The sequence below is a fragment of the Conger conger genome, chromosome 1, assembly GCF_963514075.1.
Source record: "Conger conger chromosome 1, fConCon1.1, whole genome shotgun sequence".
Taxonomy (NCBI): Eukaryota; Metazoa; Chordata; class Actinopteri; order Anguilliformes; family Congridae; genus Conger; species Conger conger.
Genome location: NC_083760.1, coordinates 26,777,590 through 26,798,938, shown reverse-complemented (window position 1 = coordinate 26,798,938; position 21,349 = coordinate 26,777,590). Strand labels below are relative to the sequence as shown.

General features: G+C 40.2%; 1 protein-coding gene across 7 annotated transcripts in view; it reads left to right on the top strand.

Annotated features, from left to right (window-relative positions):
- LOC133108615 (kelch-like protein 29) overlaps positions 1-21,349 on the top strand; it is a 155,325-nt gene that overhangs the window by 60,870 nt on the left and 73,106 nt on the right. For all 7 annotated transcript variants that reach the window (XM_061218275.1, XM_061218259.1, XM_061218226.1 and 4 more), the window contains one exon: positions 18,002-18,149. In XM_061218275.1, the coding sequence (XP_061074259.1) occupies positions 18,002-18,149 (148 nt within the window). The remainder of the gene's footprint in view (positions 1-18,001; positions 18,150-21,349) is intronic.

The window sequence follows — 21,349 nt, the reverse complement described above, 5'->3', positions numbered from 1 at the left end:
TTGAGCTGGTGGAAATAATATATTTAAGGAGCAGGACACTTGGATTTGGTTCCCAGACACTGGAGATTATAGTACCACTCCAAACACGCTGGACTAAACACCGTAAGGACTGTATCCTGCCAACATTGTATCCAACACTGCAAGCATTGTATCCCAAAGAAAGATGTGTCATGGGCATGTTGAAAACTGCAGGAACTTTGTCCTCTGGGGTACATCGGTTCTGCCGATTGAATCTTGCAGAAGGATTTCCTGGATGTCGCTGTGTAACAATCTCTATCTGATACCAGCACTGTGTCTATGAAAATACGCTTTTACAGCTAATTACCTTCATCTGTCCACAGACTCTTGTTCAGACATCAAACAAGTGAACATACAGGTTGTTCATTTTAAACTCTCTGCACACACTGTTCACAATCTGATTGCAGCACACTATCCTGAACTTTAAGCGTATTTGAAGACCTTGTAGTTAATTTCTGTTTCTTCCATATAGTATTCTCCATGAATTTCTCTATGGAGCTTGTGATGTATGGAAAATATATAAAATTGCTTAAACCAGCCCTTCAAGATGAGGTGGGGGAGGGTTCATCATGGCTGGAATGAATAGAGGCCTTTATGTTTGTGGAGCACACCTGGGTGTCTGTTCGCACGACCCCCTATCACGCCCAACTCTCTGACAAATGAAAAGACGGAGAGATGACACATCTCCCAGATCACGCCCACATTCCAAACACTCGTGTGGCATTTAAAAAGGATTTGCAATTAACGATTCACTGCAGAATACACTCGCATTCCGCAGCTGCTAAAGTGGTAGGAAATGCGATATGGAAATTGTATAGCGGTAAAATTGAAAGGTAATTAGTTTGCCACCTGGCACTTTCTCTGCTGGTTGTACCTGCCCAAAAGCATGATGGGATTGTAAACTTAGCTCGTTAGCCAGAAGCGGTCTGGCACTGAGATGCTTTCATTATTATTCATATTTCACTGTTGGCACACGTTTGAAATCTACACCAGGTTACCTGCATTACACTTCCTACCCACGCACTCACTAGCCAAAATGACTTGTTTTGCCTGAGGACCGTATGAAAGGGCAGTTTCCATACACTTGAATTTCTTTTTTTTTTCCTTTTTTTTTTTAATATACTGCCAGTCTGTATGCATTTCAGATTCAGCATTTGAATTGCAAATTAAAAGGTCTGTGAATATTGATGTATAAATGACTCAAAGCAAAAAAGAAAAAAGTAGAAATGAAAATATGCTGAAAGTAAAATACTAGGCATTTGCATGAGTTTGATGGGAAATAAATGCACATTTATGTACACACAATACATCATAGGAGAGGGAGGCTGAGAAGTAGGCTGAGGGGGTAATGGATGGAATTCCACTGTCGTGTAGGCACTAGAGTTTCTCAAAGTGCCCTCGACATGGCAAATGTTTGAGTGTGCACAATTCAGCCTGTACAGTATGCATGCATACATGTTGGTAGAGCAGGAGGTTTTCAACAGGAAGTTACATATGGGGCAGTATAAAGTTGCCCTAACAATGAAATGTGAAGCTACTGTATACATATACACTCAGTGATCACTTTATTACAAATGCCTGTGCAGAAGCTTGTTAATGTAAATATTTAACTAAATGCATACAAGCATGCAGACATGGTGAAGAGGTTCAGCTGTTTTTCAGAGATAATGTCAAAATGGGGGATAAATGTGATCTAAGTGATTTCGACCATGAAATTATTGTAATTATTGCCAGACAGGGTGGTTTGAGTATTTCAGACACAAATACTCATAGATCTCCTGCAATTTTCACGCACAACTCTAGTATCCAGAGTTTGCAGAGAATGGTGCGAAAAAAATACATCCAGTGAGCAGCAGTTCTGCGGGCAAAAACTTGTTGTTAATGAAAGAGGTCAGAGGAGAAGGGCCAGACTGGCCAAAGCTGACAGGAAAGTGACAGCAAATAACTACACTTTTCAACAGTGGCATGCAGAATCTCTGAACACACAATGTGTTAAAGCTCTAAGTGGATAGGCTACAGCAACAATAAGAAGACCGATAAGTAAAAAAAAAAATATATATATATATATATTATATAAAAAATCTGTCTAATAAACACCTAATAAAGTGTTTACTGAGTGTATACTGTAATTTGGTTTCTTCTGCGTGTCACTGCTGTGCCCACCTGCTTGTTCATCTCAATTGCCATGCCAGAAGCACAAGGAACCCTACAGCTGAAGAACGTCTACTCCCCCGAAGCTCTCGCCCACAAACCACTGATTATTTTGCACTCTACAGTCCGTGTAATTTCCTTAGTTTGAAAATCCCAAGGAGAGAAATTCTCTTTCTCTTTTATGAGTTTGCCGAAGTGCAGATTTCTGTGTTGGCTGGCTCTCTCCGAGAGCCTGTTTTATATATATTTCTCTGAACAGGATTCCACTTCCCATACCCGCAGTCAGCTTGGCTGTTTGTTGCTGCACTGCCAGTATGCTGCAAATTGTTCTATGTAGCTGGCGAAGCTACCAGTGACATTTTGTGAAAGTGCTTTAAGTATGCTGTACACAGCAACCAATAAAAGTGGCCAATCTCCAACAAGGGAAGAACTGGAGAAATACCTCTCATAAAATGAATTGAAGTGAAGTAAATGTGGTATTTTGAGTGGTGGCCTAGCGTAGTACTTTCCTCCTTAGTGGGATTTTGAGACTTGTATGGGAATAAGAAGATAGGGTATGAAAAAGCATGGGGCCATGAACCAGTGGGAGAAGACGGATGATGTCAGTGTACGTTTTATCATAACCCCGTAAACATCCACCATCTTAAAAAATCTGGAGGGCCCGGTACGCCTGCTCCCGTTATGCGCTTCTCCCTCGCATCACTCAGACAGCCGTGCGGATACCAGGGCCCGGTGTTTACAGTACTTCGCTTCTCTTGTTTATTTGCGGAGCGCAGTGTTCTGCTGCGGAGTTTGTTCCCGAAGCAATGGAAATGTTTACATTCCCATGATGCCTGGATTATACAGCAACATGCCTGTGTGTAACCATGCCCTTATTTGCTAGCGACTTATTCTCCTGTAGAGGTCCAGCTGCTTTAAGGTAAAGCGAAAGGGCAGGGTTTGAGGCCATGAACTTGGCTCCTGCTGGTGTCCAAGCGTGATAACTTGGTGAAGCTGTTGTGGTACTCAAAGCCAAACTCACATGAAAGCATGCTGTATGATGTGCAGGGGTTGGCGAAGTACACACATCCTGTACTTGAGTAAAAGTAGAAATACCCTTGGTAAAATGTTACTTGAGTACTTGAGTTCTGCTTGAGTAAAAGTACAATAATGCTTGCTTTTAAACATACTTAAGTGCAGTCTGTATTTGGACAGTAGTGCAATTTCTGTTCTTTTGGCTCTGTACTCCAGCAAATTGGATTTGGCAAAAATTTGCACAACTCTGGTTTTCATGTTGACAAATGTGAATAACGGACAGACAGCAAATCAAAAGCCTAGTATCAAGACTAGATGCTAAAAGCTTTCTTATACCTGCACTAAGGAAGTGATTGAGTGCACCTGACTAACCAGAAACAGTTGAAAATCCAACTGTCCAATTACTTTTGGTCGCTTAAAATGGGGGACTGTATAAAAAGACGATTACCCAATATGGATATACGTAAATGCCCTGAAATTAAAGGTGACAGTCTTCACCGTAACTTCATATTAATTTCATTTCAAATCAAATGTGCAGGAAAATAACAGAAACTGTACCACTGTCCAAAAACTTAAGGACTGCACTATAAGTATCAAAATTTAAAAGCAAGTGTTACATAGAGTACAATAGGGCAGCAGAACAGTTTTCGACCTGTTTTTTTATGGCAAGACGAAGAACTTGTTTATTCAGATGTTTGCTACTGAGTTTGTCTTCTCTTCAGTTACAGCATTCACATTCTTTACACCTGTTATGCAACACCATAAATTCACACTCTTGTGAGAGGTGAATCTCTACTATAACAGCCATTTCTACTGTTTTTTGTAATACTGTCTGATGTCCAGCCATCAGAATTAAACTTTCAGGGAGAAAGAGGAACTTTTGAATGCACAGTGAGCAGTTTGTCAGCCATTTTCTTTGATTAGAAGAATGAAAATCAGTGAAGATTAAATGGCTCGGAAAGTGTTCACGAGAATCCCAAAAGTTCCAGCATTATAATAGGATAGCTAGCTCGACTAGCATGTGGCTTGCGTAATGAAAAGATACTCTCTTTTTTTTTAGCATTCAGACGTGGCAGCAAAAGTCCTGATTTGCAAACGAGGAAAGGTCTGCGAGCACATTCGTATCTGCAGCATGGCAAAACGGCTTCATCCCGCAAAGACACAATCTGTGGCATTTTCCCTCCCCGCCTGTAAAAGTCATTGTTTCTTTGCTGGTTCAAAATGCTGTCAACCGGTGTACAAATCAAATCCCAACAGCAGGTTTAGCCTGGTGAGCTCCACTGTGGCTCTCTGTACCCGTTTTGGCAGCACTCAGTACTGCCATCATTTGCAGTGTTTTCACGTTTAAGTGGAAGGCGGCGCAGCGATTCTTCACTAAGCTGAGTGGTGAAGTCAGTGCTTCTCCTAAGTACGTCTTTGCCCTCAGGTGACAGCCGGGAATCCATGACTACTTCCTACTAAGTGATAGATGAAAACTTTTTTCACCTGAAATGTCACTGCAGCAACCTGTATTGTGGGAATTTGAACCTGGCCGCAGACCAGACCTGGGAGACTGACCAGGACATCAATAAGTTTGGAACTCAGTACCCCCCCCCCCCCCCCCCTTTTGAAGGCCTCTTGCATGCTGTATCCATGACAGCTAGGGCTGCAGGTAAATTAGCTAAATTAGATCTAGTAGGGTCTACTCATTGCTCCAGCTATATACTATACAGTGTTTCTGCCAGATAGGAACAGTCCCTTATACAAGAGACTTGGAAGGTCAACTTTAATTTTGTCCACTGATAATTTGCCCACTGCCCAAAATTCTATTTGATACTGGTTGGATATACGGAGAACCAGTGGGTGGGATAATTTCTTTTTAGACTGCAAAGGGACGTCCTTTAAGAATATAACCTTGAATTGTGCCCTGTTCTTAGCTTGAATATTGTTTTTTTTAACTGCCCTCTTAGCCTGTTCCCTGAATCTGCAGTAATGCTCTCTCATTGAGTGTAGACGTCTGTGCTTACATTTTATCAGCACGACCATTGAAACGGTTCTATTTTAGTGTTGTACATATAATGCATGTGATGAGCAGTTGTCAAAAAACGTGTTCTCTCTGTGGTGCCATCATCACTAGCAAAATTGCTAAATTTGCCACTTCTCACTCAGCTACTGTAGATATTTCATGCCCGAGGATCTCAAAAAGCAACAGGATCTAGCAAAAAGCACTAGGGATCGTAGTATATTCTTGCTCTCGCTTGTCACCAACTATGCCTCACCAAGATCGATAAGGAGCCTAGCTGCACACTGCCACTATCAAATGTACTGTGCAAACCGTACACAATGTAGGGTTAGAGGGAACTTTCATTTGCTTGAAAGGATTTCCTAATGTGTCTTAAAGAGTTGTTAATGAGTTTAGAGTTGACATAATGAGTTAATGACTCTTTAATTATGTTCTTTTCTCGTCTCTTTCAAATGGCAAATTGAGACAGGGGCTGATGAAGAAAAATGGAGCTGACACAGTGAATATTAATGCGTTCATTATTTCCACCAACACTTTAATCCATAGTTATCTGCTCCATCTTGTGTACAGGGTTTTCGTTCGACAGTACAGGGCTGTAGTGAACCGAGCACTCTGGGTTTTGGAGGAGTGTAGCGGTTTGGCTTTCGCAGACGTGCAGAGTATTGACGCCTGGATCTAACCTCATAATGTCGGCTTGAGCCTAATGAGGATTTCGATCATAGCTGCGTTACCACAGGTAGTCCAGTCCTGCCCTGCAGGGTAGAATATGCGCATGTGATTGACACAGTGTCTGAGAAGCAGATGCTTCTCGCCTCGAAACCTTTGGGCCCTTCTGGGAACTATTATATTACAAGATGAAATCTGTTTTGAATGCTGGAAGCTGTCTATAAAATGTATCGCAGATATGCAAATCCCTAGTTTGGCATTGTGGAGCAGAAGAAACGACATCAAACTTTGTTCAGCTAGCTAATGTAATAATTCATAGCATGCTGCTTCAAGCGTAATAAAGCCACGGTTCACTGAAAAATATTTGGGCCCAGTATTGTTGCAAGTGTAACGACCTGCTTACAGCTGAACCATAACACAACCGGAAATGTCGATTGAAAGTGAAACAAAGGATTTATTTCTGTAGTTCCACACAAAACAGCAGCATAAAGCTTGCGGCAAGAGTGAGAGTCCCCTCACTGCTGGTCCCTTCAGGACTTAATAGCCTTAGGCCAGCTGCCGTCAATCCCCAATCAGGCAGCTGCTGTGCCCCCACTACCAGCCACTGCAAAAAAGAAAGGGCAAAAAAAAAACACAGACAGACAGACACCACAAAGAGCACACAAGTTGTGACACCTCCACCGCAAAGAGAGTCGACTGACTCACTTTGAATGAAAATGTTGAAAAATGTAAATTACAGTTTTACTTAATTGTTGTTTTTTCTCTCTATAGTTTGTGTTCATTTTCATCCAGATGTAGAAGTACTGTAGCAGTTTTAAGCCTGGTTAACTTCTGGCGTATGTGTGCTTGAAGTAACACCTTGGATTTATGCTCCTTGGGATGCAGTGTATCTCCCACATAGTGAGAGAACGAGAAAGTGTCTCTGCGTGTGTACATGTACGTGTACGTGTACGTGCACGTGCACGTGTGCTTGTGCTTGTGTTACGCAAGGAGTTGAAATTCCCAATCATTTTTATACAATGAGGAAGGTACAGTATGTAGCGGAGAGCAGTTATTGGGTAGCTAAATACTGTATCTGCTATATTCCTCACCAAAGGATTTAACATTATTCCAACAGAGGAATAGTATAACAGTGTAATACTGTTACAGTGGATGCTAAATCATGATATGGAAATAGATAGTGTATCGTGAAATGGTTTTGCCCATTTTCGGTAAGTTGAATTTAAGCCTCCTAAAGGTTGAATTTTTTTACCCCAAGAAGTCTGGAACATAAGTCAGAAGTCAGTTCACTTTGACTCAAGGAGGGGCTGTGGTTTGTTCATGCAAAATTCAGAGCCGTCTTTCATGTTTTATGCATTTATTTCAAACACAAAGGGCAAGATGGAAGTCTAAACCTTTCGCTCTTCCTCTGCTCGTACTGAGAATTGAGTTCCCACTTCAAAGTTGGAATGGATGGGAAACGACATTCATCCCCCGAGGAGAGAGTCATGCATGGATTGGCTCTATGTGGTTGTCATACAGCTATACCGGCTCTTTTGTTTTAATTTGCTGTCTCTCATGGAGAATAGGCAATTAATGCAGTTGATGGAAAGTTGAGGGCAGTGAGGTTGATGTTAGCCTTTCTTCAGTCGAAGTTTAGCATAATCTCTGCTTTTATTCTTCCTTTACATGATTCAAATATGACATAGTCTTTAATTGTGTCAGTGGTCTGTCAATCATAGGACAAACGTCACTATTGTTCACCAAACTCACCATTGATAGTTTTCTGTCAATTATCCTAGCAATTCTAATACTTTTCCAGTGTTGGGAGCAATCTCAACATGGAGGCAACCGTCTTGTAGAGAAAATGGTTAAGAGGCCAATTATCACAAGAAAAAATAAAAATTCACTTCCCCTATTCACATTAGGTTGGATATCCTTCGATATCCACATCATCCAGTGAGGCAGGGGAGGTAAGATTTCTGTTCTTTTGTGAAGACTGGTGAATATATAGTAAAAACACTGATATTATTTAAGGGACTGTAAAATTGTCCATTTATCATTTATGAATTTGGGCAGGCAGCATCAAACCCTGATGTCACACCTTGAAAGAATTGTTGAAAGTATTGAGTTTCTGTGCTTGCTTTCAAAAAATATGTGCTAGAGTGTAAGGAAAGGCACTTTAAAGTTGAAATTAGAAGTGGAGTCTCCCTTTAACCCAATAGTCATGTTGGATGAGATGGGGTTTTCTTCCTTGTGCAGAATCTTCCTAGAAATAAAGTGAACTTTACTGCCTCCAACTAAGGGAAAATTAAAACCGCAGATTGATGATTATAGTTATTTTCAAGAAGATTGTTTTAGAAGAAGATAGCTTTAGTGCCAGGTAAAAAAATAAAAATAAATAAGAAAAAAGATTGAACCAAGGAGGATAACTTTCTTTTTGTGGCAGAAAATCAATAGACCCTTTAAAGGATTCAAAACTGACAGTTCAATAATCTCTGCTTTTTCCCCATCTGCAATACTGTGGCGTGCCTGATATAAAGTTTAACCAGTTTAGCTGATATTTTGGGCTAGATAAGGGGGCAGACATTATTGGAAGTTTCACAGTGGAGGAAAAATGAGCCGAGCGCGGTGATTATAAATCTTGTTACTAGATTTAGAGAGAGCAGGAAATCGACAACGCAGGCCAAGCAGTCATTTTCATTTATATAACCACTTTGTTTATAACACAGGGCATTCATTTTTGCATAGGCCATGAATACAATCTATAGATGTGTTCTAAAAATATTTTCTTGGAATGAGGGGTAAATTAGCCTTTTACCATGGTGAAAAAGGTCATTCTTAATGAGAAAAGAGTTTGCCACTAAACAGAATGTGGGCCCTCTGTGTTAAATTGTTTTTGGCTCTGTGATAATTGAATAAATCAACTACTTAATCTTAAATTGATTACTAATTTGTATTCCCAATTTCTTGGAGGCACAATTAACCACAAACATTTATTAAATCTTTTATATTATGCACACAAATTTTCGACATCAGATATTTTATTTTACGAAAGGCCGCAAAAGAATATCACAAGCCTATGAAATCAAGGTCAGGGTTCAGTTAGCTACTCAATCAACCCTAATTACTTGGCTCAATTGATCCCAAGCTGATCCCAGAACTGATGCAAAAACGTGTGGAACTATGCTGTTCCATATCTTACTGTATGGTACATGCAATGGACAATACTATCCGGGATTATGCAATGCTATGGCTGCTCTATTTTTTTTTTTAAACACTCAAAGTCAATGGGTCATAGAAGCAGACAGTTTCCCTGTGATCTAAGTTAAACTAATGCCTCTTTTGGAAGCTGTGGGATGCACCTTGCATGTGAACACATTAAGGATGATTGATAGATATAACTTGAGTTATGTGTTAAATGAGGTGTGTCAGAGGGAAGAATGCCTGGAATAGTCTGTGACACTTTTTGTTTTTTCCATTTTATTCTCAAAAGAATTTATAATATAATATTGTAATATATCATAATAATAGCATAATATACTAGATGGAAGTTTACAGGGATGGTACATAAAAACATAATTATCAAAGTACTGTAATGTTCTGTCAGATTGAATTGGAATTCGGAGATGACAGCAAGGCAGGTTGACATTAAAAGGAGACAAATTATCTTGTTTTTTAAATGTTTTTATTATAATTTCTTTGGAAGTGCGAGTGCTTTTATTTGGCCACACAGTTGAATTGGCAGTAAGAACTTGAACACAGGGGTCATGTGACTGAGAGCTAGAGTTGACAGTACTGAAAAGTTATGGCAAGGCCTAGTAACATTAACGCAAGTGCGCTCTTTTGATGTTAGTGATAGGCATAACATTGCAGAGCTCAAACATCTCCGCTTGTTTCCTTAAGGCATCCACCCACATCTGTGCTTTCTTATGACTGTAAGAAATAAACAAACTGAGGACATACTGTACAGTTCACAATATAACTGATCCCTTACTCACTAGCTACATGGTACACGCTGTCCATCAAACCCACACTCTCAGAAATAAAGGTAAGTGCATAAAAAGGTACAAATGCTTGTCACTGGGGCAGTGCCCTATACAGAACGAGCATAAAATTGTACCCCTAGCCAGCGATGTATATAATGAATTTGTACCTTTTTTTGTTTGGAAAACATACTTATTTGTACTCAAAGAGAACAGAACTGTACTTTCAGGAAATTTGATCCTTGAAGAAGAAAAATGTACCTCCACTGTCATTTTATTTCTGAGAGTGCATGTTCAGTGCATTATTTTTGCGTACGGGTAGACTGTGGATATACCGCATATCAGTGGGTTAATGGGGACAGACGACAATTCAAGTCCCAGCAAGGCCGCAGTGGGATAACAGACAGTATCCCTCATTGACCTTCATTCAAGATATTTATAATTTAATGATGAATATTATTCAATAAATATATATTTTTTAATGTCATAAATTTTTTTTTTTTTTCTAACAAATGTCGCACATGACTTTTAAAACCCATGCCAGTGGTATGAATTGAGGCATGTGATGTTTTAAATGTCAGTTCGCCTGTTGAACTGAGCCTCAGGATAAAAAACATGTGCTGGAGAGAGCTAAAAGCTATCGCTGCCTTCATCTTCTTTGTATTATTAGAACTCTTAATGTCATTTTTCAGTATCCCAATGGCAATACATGACGTAGCGTATTCCACTGTCTCAAGTGTTTTCTTTTCATTTTAAGTTACCGGTTGGGGGAAAAATCAATTTAATTTGCCCGAGGCGGCAGCGTGCGAGTGTTTGTGCACTTTTATCTGGTGATTATGTATTCCCTCCATCACATTGTTACTCCGTTCACCGACATGTTCACACAAACATTACGCTTTTGAACCGCATGCAGTACGAGCCCGAATTTGTTAGGATTTATTAGCAAAGATGAAACTCTGTCCGTTTCATAATGTTCTTTTTCTTCCCCCTCTGAGCTGCTTCTGTAAGGGCGGTTTTTAGAAGAACCTGTAGAGGGGAAAAAATAAAAAATAAATACCCCGCTTGCAGCTGCTAGCCTCCTCTGTGATCCTTGGCTTTGCTGTATGCTGTGAAGAGGCAGCGGCCTCAGCCAAACGTTTATCATGCGCTTATCGTGGAGATCCAGGGCCAGCTCCGAAGCATCTGAGCCCAACCCCCCCGTCTGCTGTCACCCCACCGGAGCTTCTGCCGTTTTCATCCCCCCTTTTCTTCCTGGTTAAACCCAACATCCTGTCGAGACGCGGGCTCGCCATCTGCCGCGGAGCGAAGAAGGGGACACCGGGGGGATGGGGATCTCCAAACTGGAGGGGGGGGGGAGTCGAAGGAAGAGTGGAGCGTGTGAAGCCACTCGTGACTGTATCTGGACCAGGGGTGCACGGCACGGGCCGATCCGCTTCGGGATTTTGCGCCAACTTCTGCTCTTAATTATTTAATTGGCTAAATATTGTCTTGATCCGACGTTTGTTTATGCACCACCTACAGCTGCAAACTACAAGTGTATGGATTTCACTGTGCTGAAATACAGCAGTGACCCAGCCTCATTTATAGAGCAGTCAGAAAAACAAATTAAGCTAATCGGTTGGAACAAAAACCAGCTTGCAGACCGGCCCTCTAGGACCGGAGTTGCGCACCCCTGATCTGGACTAAGGACGTTTTTCGTGATGGATGAAAACTGGATGTGGTTTTATATTCCTGCCGGAGGGAGAGACCCCACCGCTTTCCCCTTCCAGGTCGGATGGCGCCACCTTTCTGCACTCCATCTTCCCCTGAGGCTCCATTGTATTTACGCGTGTCAGTGGGCAGTTTCCCCCCATGAGAACACCCCCCCCCCCCCCCCCTTCCTCCCTCTCAGAGGGTTTCTCCATCTCGAAACGAACGTGACTTACCGTATTCTTTTGCACATGTTATAAGCCCTCCCGCTATCCTGCAACATGATGAATCACCCACTCCAATATGGCCTGCTGGCCCTGATACTACAGAAGCGAAGCAGTGAGACGGAGCCACATGTAATACCCTATTCAGTGACTGAGATGACTGAAATTCCCCACTTAGAACTTCTAACACCCAATTCAGAGGCCAAGTCTCCTATAATATCCCACGCATTGACATATAATACATCATTCAGTGACCAAGACTAATAGAGTATAGACCTGGATCAAATACGTAATTGTTTTGGATTCAAATACTTTTCTACGCTTTACTGAGCTTGTCTGGTGTATTGGAACCTACTGTATCAAATGCTCATGAAAAGTGCAAACCCCGCCTGCTGGTCCTCTTGGTTGGCTGAATTGTGCCAGGCAAGCTCAATCCAGCAGAGAAAAGTATCCGAAACCAATATGTATTTGACTCAGTTCTGATACAGTACCAGAACCAAATAATACCTAGTTCATTACATTACATTACAGGCATTTAGCAGACGCTCTTATTCAGAGTGACGTACAATGAGACGCAAATCAAACCCAGGAACGAGTGCGATGCGGACCCTTGAGGAAAGTATGGTTCCGAGTCCTTGCGTGACCACATAGATACAATTTGAACCCTTGAAGAATACATCAACTTGTATCAACTCAGTGACAAAGACTTTTGTAATACCGCAATCAATGACGTCTAACACCTCATTCAGTGACTGAGACACTTTTAGCACCCTTTCCATGACCCAAAGATCCTACTGCATCACATTCAGTGGCGGAAATGCCAAATGCTACATTGCATGACAGAAGTGGCTGTAGTGCTCCAGTCAGTGCAGAATAAACCATCATGGTTGAACTAAATGGTTCATTCTGTTTCACTTAAAAGGTTAAAATCTATTCACTAATATTATTGCCATCATGCTTAAGTCAAACCATAAATGGCCCTGAACGCGGAAGCATACTTTTTATCCAAGGTCAGAATTCCATAAAGAAAAATAAAATTGTTTTCGAAAAGATCACCTTGGGGAATTGCGTTTTATAACTTTGTTATTCGAATTGATTCAATGAATGTGTGCGTAATGGTGACATCCTTCCTGAACTGTGCTTATTACATAGTCATCACTAACACACCTCTTTAGGAGAGAGCTAGCCTTGAATGGTCTCACACCTTTCCATATTTCACTGTTACAAGTTTCGCGGTTCTTTTTTGCGGGTATAGTTCTTGCAGAAGCACTCTGAATACTGCATTTCCTCCACACCAGTCTGTAGAAATTAAGACCGTTTAGTTGGTGGACAAATAAGCCAGTACAGTCTGAGGTTGACCTTCTTGAGAGACAGAAGAATCTCTCATTTATATGTAGATGTATTTGTGCTGTAGATTTTCTATTGTGTTGAAATAGTAAAATGACCAGTGTCCACAGTCCCTGCCCGTAGATAGAGGAATAGTGTGTTTTTGAGAAACCAGGATAATGTATGAAACATAATCTCCAAATTAGGCCCGAATTGTTATTAGCGGTCCCAGTCAAAAGTTGTGTGCCCAGCTGAGGCATTTTGTCGTTCCTGCTGGGACCTGCCTTTTGGGTTTGATCCTTTCTGTGCCAACCTGGCTGGAAGTCATGTGGTTCAACAGATACCTGACTCACCCGGGGAGGGAGGGTTTTAGTTAACAGGGTATTACCCGCTGAGACACCCAACAGGGACTCATCTGGTCCATCAGACGTTGAAGTGGTTGGAATTTCAAAGCAAACCTATTGCACAATTAATTTTAGATGGACAACACATGATTCTTACCTCTATATGTGACTTGACGTGGCAAAGGGCGTGCCGTGCCAGTTCTCAACTTTACGTAAGGCTGAAAAAAGCGCAGGTCTGGAATCTTGAAATACTTGTTTATCTTTCAGCTACAGTATATATCCAAATTAAATTTGATTCTCCACAAAAGCATTGGGTTTGCATATGCGCCCGACCATCAATAATATTCAGATAAAACATGCCTATTTATCTAAACTCTAAAGAGTTAGGCTAATAGATCCACTTGGTTTGAAGATCGCTAGCTCTGCGCAACAACAGTATAATAAGCACCACCACTTCTGCATTGGCAGGTATGGGTCAACCCACATACGGTAGTTTCTGCCACACCAACTCCCCTTAGCTACATCAGGGTCTAAACCTCTTTTTCTTCGACAATTGAGATTTAAAAATATTATAAAATTATTCAAAGTTCGGACTGGGCATAATGCAGTAGGTACCATGTATGGCCATACCAAGTAAGACCATACTCTAGGTGTTCCAAAGAAGCCCATCTCATGAATTATAAAGATATACCAAGTAAGACCATACTATAGGTGTTCCAAAGAAGTCCATCTCATGAATTATAAAGATATACCAAGTAAGACCATACTATAGATGTTCCAAAGAAGTCCATCTCATGAATTATAAAGATATACCAAGTAAGACCATACTATAGGTGGTCCAAAGAAGTCCATCTCATGAATTATAAAGATACCAAGTAAGACCATACTATAGGTGTTCCAAAGAAGTCCATCTCATGAATTATAAAGATATACCAAGTAAGACCATACTATAGGTGTTCCAAAGAAGTCCATCTCATGAATTATAAAGATATACCAAGTAAGACCATACTATAGGTATTCCAAAGAAGCCCATCTCATGAATTATAAATCTTCTAATCCATTTCTGCACATACAGGTAAATGTAAGAAATATATCTGATTTGTCAAGAACATTTCAAAGATCAAATATTCCATTTTGTTTTGTCGGTGTCCTCCCCCCCCCCCCCCCCCAACTTATCTGCACTGTACTCCACATTTCATTTCATGGGCATTTTTCAAGTTATGCCAAAACTTTGCTGTAGAGGTGACTTTTAGATTACATTTTGCAGACGTTTTCTTTATTATGTCCTGATTTTAGTCTTGATTAAAGTCTCGATATTCATGCATGATTGCAGATTATGCATAAAACAAACTGTCATTTCAGGAGAAAGAAAAAGAAAAAAAGATGGATTTTCTGTGAAGGTGGTCCCACCTCACGGTACAGTAAAATCACCATTGACATAAATTGCTGTGACTAGCATTTAGTCACAGTAGTTTCTCATTTATATCTTTTATTTTCATGGAAATAATTTCCTGTCCGTTTAAAAATGCTCAGATTGTACAGGGTTTTTATTTTATTTTATTTTTTTCCCCCTCTTGATTACAGTGAAATGCCTATATCATGCATGGGCAGACATTTTTACGTGTTTTAGGCATCTTATACTTGAAGTGAAAACACTTTTGAAAAACTTGTGTTTATTGCATTTATCTGTAGGATGAGTGAGCTTATGGTGGGCTCATTTGGAACCATGAAATTGGCAAGAATCATTTCAACAATTGAGCTATTTAAATAAAATGTAGGCTTCAGCACGATGCCACATTATTATTGATCATGTTTGCAGATATGCATGTTCATTTACATGATATATTCTACAAGATATTTGTGTGGTGCTGTAAACCGACCTGAAATATTCATATGGATGAATATTTCATTTAATTTGACTATAAAAGTTGTACATGAGTATACATGGAAAAAATATTTAAATGTAAGGCGTAGTATTTTGTTGTTGGACCACACTACACTGTAAGTCATGGCACTTGTGTTTTTACTATGTCGTTAGGTGTGACTTTTCATCAGATAAAAGTCATTCTTTGCTTCATGAGCTTCATCATGTCATGAACAAATATCTGTTATGTCAATCTCTTACTTTTGCATTAGGAACCAGCACTTACCAAAGAAAAAGAAGAATATTCCTAAAATAGTCTTGTTCTGTCGGTCTTAAGAGGAAAGTTTTGAACAAGTTTCAGTATTCCGCCCAGGAGGTACTGTATATGCAAATTACCACTCATGATTCAATAACAATAAATCTGATTAGCTTAGAAGAAAAACTGGCATGGGTATAATGTTGATGAATTGGTGGAGATGATGAACTGCAGGAAATAATATATTTTTCAGTGGCCACTTTATTAGGTACATCTAGTACGGGCTTGGACTTGGACATTTTGTCTCCAGAGTGGCCTGAATTATTTGTGGCATGAATTCAGCAAGGTGCAGGAAACATTCCTTAGGGATTTTGGTCTGTGCTGACTCTGTAACATCATGCAGATCCTGCATTTTCATGGCATCACATGCTGTACACCTCCTGTTCCACCGAAACCCAAAGGTACTCCATCAGATTGAGATATGGGGGCTGTGCCAGACATTGAACTAAAGTCACTGTCATGTTTATGGAACCAGCTTCAGATGATGTGGGCATTGTGATATGGCACATTATCCTGCTGAAAGTGTTCATTTGTAAAAAGGTACTGTGGCCATAAAGGGATGCACGTGGCCAGCAGCAGTGCTTATGTATTCAGTGCCATTCAAATGATGCCCCATTAGCATAAAGAGGCCTAATTTATGCCAAGAAAACATTGTCCACACCATTACACCACCACTATCACCTGCCTAAACCATTTACATGTGACAAGAATCGAGATTCATCAGACCAGGTGACGTTTTTCCAATCTTTAAGGGCCAACATTGGCTCAGCAGGTAAAGACAGTCATCTGGCAGTCGGAGGGTTGCCGGTTTGATACGTCCTGGGTGTGTCGAAGTATCCCTCAGGGAGACGCCTAACCCCCAAATAAGCTCCTGACGGAGCTGGTTGGTGCCTTGCATGAGAGCCAATCGCCGTAGGTATGTGTGAGTGTGTGTATGAAAGGGTGAATGAGATGCATCAATTGTACAGCGCTTGGGTAAAGGTATATAAATGCCTACCATTTACCATTAAGTGTCCAGTTTTAGTGATCATGTGCCCACTGTAGCCTCATCTTCCTGTTCTTAGCTGATAGGAGTGAAACCCAGTGTGGCCTTCTGCTGATGTAGTCCTTGGTTCAATGCAATGTGCATTCAGAGACACGCACTTCAGCACACCACTGTTGTAAATGTTGTGATCTGTGATACCATTTTGCATTCTGCTAAGATGATGCATCTTGCTGTTTTCTACTGTTTGGTTGAGCAACTAAACCCATTCACTATGCCTTCATGCTTTATATATTGAATTTCAGCCACATGATTTGCTGTTTGGATTAGTCATAAAGGGATTATTCATGAAAGTATCTGTCAATGTAAAACTGTCGATGTCTCCATGGTGATAGGGATGAACATATCCTGCCAAAATAAGGCCGTCCAGTTTTATCCAAAAACAGCCAGTGTGGGTGCAGGCTTTTTTAGCTTTAGCCTGGCAGTACGATGCCAGATTCAACTAATTGACTAATTATGGTCTTCAATCAAGATGTTGCTATGTAGAAACTGGTGTCTAAATCCTGGGCTAAAACAGAAACCTGCACCCACACTGACCCTTTGCAGATAAGATTAGACAGCCCGGTGTTAGAGCACTTTCTCGGTTACGTGAATACAGCCTTTTAATACTCGTGTGTCATGAAGGTGATTAATACAAAGAAATTCAGAATAACAATCCCCTCTATGGCCTAAGACAGGAGGTGTTCTCACTAATTCCCTAATGGAATCGGTCAGAGGTTGCGGTGTAATTTTAAACCACATTGCTTCGAAATACTTCTAAAATTTTCTTCTTCTTTTTTTTTTTAGGAACACCATCATTAACTTCTTTATTAAAGCTGTCAAATGCAGTTAAGATGGAACTTGTGATAAAAATAAAGGCTCTATTTTTAACCGTTCCCCAAATATTTTAGGGTTTAATTTAGGTTATAATCGTTGAACGGATTTCCAACCTGCTCCTTTTTTGAAATGTAACGGATTTTCTTGGTTGCTCCATTAATATCATTTTAACAGTGTGTGGCAGCTAGTACACAGACCTGGGTTGTATTGGTTTTGGATACAAATAATTTTCTGCATTTGAATAAGATTGCCTGGTGCACTGGAACAAATTAAATGATCCCGAAAGTGTAAACCCTGCCCATCTGCATCTTGCAGGCTGAGATACACCAGGCAAGATCAATAGAGCTCAGAAAAGTATTTGACTCCAAAAATGAATACTATTTGAACCAAGGTCTGCTAGTAGATTACTCATATCCTACTCCTCAAAGTAGGGTCTGGCCTATCCCTCCCTGAGGGATTTCTCAACATGACATTAAATTAGACTGCAATGAAGCATTAAACATGTATGGAAACTGGATGGACTAGTTGAAACTCACTCTCTCACCCTCTCTCTCTTAAAATGAGGTCTCCACACTGTTGCCGGGTAACAGTCACAACCCTGGTCAGATCTTGGCGCCGGTGATTCGATGGGGTCAGACGCCTATCAACCAGTCCACGCCCTGGGAGACTGACGAGCCACCCACCAAACAGATCCGTGAAAACGATGGCACAGGTATGGCCTACTTGCTATATGTTTTGGGGGGTGGGGGTGACCAGATGTACGCACAATACACAGAAGTTGATGGTAAAGAACCCAGATTACATTACATTACATTAATGGCATCTGGCAGACACTCTTACCCAAAGCGGCAGTTGATTAGAATCAGCAGACAATCCTGGAGCAATGCAGGGTTAAGGGCCTTTGCTCAAGGGCCCAATGGCTCTGCGGATCTTATTGTGGCTACCTTAACCACTACGCTACAGGCCGCCCAAATCAGATCAGGTGCAAAGACATTGATCTTAGCACCGATCATTCCCCGGTGAGGCCGAACCAATTGCTGCCTTGCCAATGTTCTGTGTAAAACATTGGATACAATATTAGAATAATAAATCATTGTGGAAGTTGTATTTGTGTGCAGTGTGCAGTGAACAGCTCTCCTCACAGCAAAAAGGTCCATGTCACGGCCAGAGTTTCTCTCTGTGGAGTTAGCATATTCTCCCCGCGTCCATGCTGATTTCCTCTGGGTATTTTGGTGTCTTCAAAACACGAGATGTTCCACAGTCCAAACCCCCGCCCCCCGTGACCCTGACCAGGAATAACAGGAATAAGCATGTTAGATAATGGATGGAGACATTGTGTAGCTTTCAGCTACTTCCAGATATTTTCAGCAGAAAGTAATTGCTGCCATAGTATTTACCCATTAGTAACAAATGTAAGAAACTCTTGATGTGATTTGTGATTAGCCTGATTCAAGGCCTGCATTGATGTTTCACAGCTGATATAATTCTTAAGGGACAAAAGCTGATTGACAGAAAATCTCTTGAACTTATTATTGAGCTGATCTTCTTTTTCAGACAGATTAATTTGTCTGGCTCTTTGCACTCTTTGTTGGTTGCGCTCTATCAGAATACTCATGGCGATGAGCCAAGTTTTGAATAGCCCTTAAAAGACCCACAAAACCACACAGTCTGTGTTTCTAATTGATAAACATTGTATCTCTCTATCACTTGATTTTATAATCTTCTGATAGCTTTAGTATGGACCACTATACCATACTAGATTTATTTTTTTGAGGAACTTGACTGCAGTTCCCAGCACACACTGTATCTGTGAACTTTGTATGGCTGATTTGTAAAAAAACAGATGTTCTCCCTGATTGGTGTTCTACCCAAGATCAAAGTTCTGAAAGGTTACTTTCAGATCTTTGTACCACGGTTTTCCCTTGCAGAAAGGTATTTTGATTCAAGTAGCTAATTATGTCTGAAACTAAACCTTTGTTTGACAGGTTCCAAAGCATGACCTTACCTCCAATTAAACTTAAAAAAAAGGAAAACTGCATCCTGGTCCCAAAAGATTACGACTTCATTGATGTTAATAAATTTTAATGGATTTATGGAAATGACAAAAGCTAACCTCTGAAGCAACCACTATTCTAAGTTCATAACCACATTTTAATTACTGTTCAAGAACGTAATTATGTCTGGAATCAGCTGAATTAATTTTAATGCAGTTAGCATTCCTTCAGTAACCTTTCATAAAAGGGTGTGTTGCGTGGCACTAATTAAATGGCATTTTATATTTATTTTAAGACCATTGTCTGACCTTGTGACTTAATATAGTGTATGTAATTAAATATTTGTTCATTTTTTATTTAATGAGAACTAATTGTGAGTGTAATAACTCAAAGAACTTACATTTTTATTGATAACAAATGCTCCCAAGTTGAATCTGCTTTTTAAGCGATTTTTGCACATTAATGAAATATATAAAAAAAATACTACTTGGTAACTGAATAAGTTGGTTATGCAACTTGTAGTTGGGGCTTGGAACTTGGGGCTTGCATTACATTATGAATTATGGAATATTAATGAGCCCTCCATATACATGCCCAGGTTTGCCTTCACCAGGAGCCTTCCCACCAGCATTTTAAAGACTGTGTTATGCTGGGGGATTTTATAATTTTCCTCTCTCCATTGTAGCAGAATTGACTCTGTTTGCGCTATGTGAAGTGTCAGAAGCTATTTTTGTATGAAACCTGATTAAGGGCAAGAATCCTATATGGCTACATATTCATAATTTTAATAAGTTCTGCATATGAACTCCAGTAGGAGCTAGGTCTCTGTATGGATTCAGAAACTCACAACATTTCTAATGTGGCTATCCACAATGTATGCAAATGAATGTAAATGTATGCAAATTAGTAGTGAGAGAAGCCAGTGGTTTGTTACATCTCTGTAGATGATGCTCTGAGCCTATGAGGGTACCTGACCGTATTTATACATTTATGAACCCTGAAATTTGTTTCTTTTGATTAATAGTTTTCTTGAGGATGTAACCGCTATAGGACATTTTTTGTACACAATCGGATGTTTTAATCTGGTAATATGTCCATGGGAATATTAGGTTTTTAATTATTTGCTGGGGCTGATGTGGAATTGGTTTTCTTTTGTTTTAGATAAAAAATTCATGAAAGGATAAGTCAAAGAAGGTCATCACAGGAAATAATTAAAATCAACTTTTCCTGTAAGGGAACTACACGTAGTGTAATTACTGGGAAAGTGCACTTCATATGAGTGCCATATGTGTGTGTATGTGCATGCGTCACTGTGTAATATACTGAGAGAGAGTGACCGAGAGCGAGAGAGTGGCCAAGATAGAAAAATTTGGAGAGAGAGCTGGAGATTTAAAGAAAAAAAAAAAAAAAAAAAAAGGTTTCACACCATTGGAAACCACGTGATGCATTCTTCCCTGGCAAAAAAACAATGGCACTTAGCCTTTTTCTATAATATTGGATTTTGGAAGGATCTTGAGCAAATCCAGAAACTGGATCTTAAAATCCAGAAACAGAGAGTGCCATTGCTAAACATTGGTTTTGTTTTCACAGAACCATTTCTATGTTGATTTGAGGTTTGTTTAAGGTCATTGTCTTGTTGGAAGGTTCACCTATAGCCAAGTCTCAGCCTCCTGGTGGAGGCAACCAGGGATTTTTGCTAAAATGTCCTCACGCTTGATGGACTTCATTATGCCATTGCTTCTGGCAGCAATACAACCCTAAAACATCCATGAACCATCTCCATTTTGAAGGTTGGTACTATATGCAGTGCTTTATATGCATCCTTGATGCCATACATGCTACCAGTGTACATAGCCAAAAATTTGACCATAGCACCCAATCCGAGTCTTGGTTCCAATAACCAAAGTGCAGGCACTTA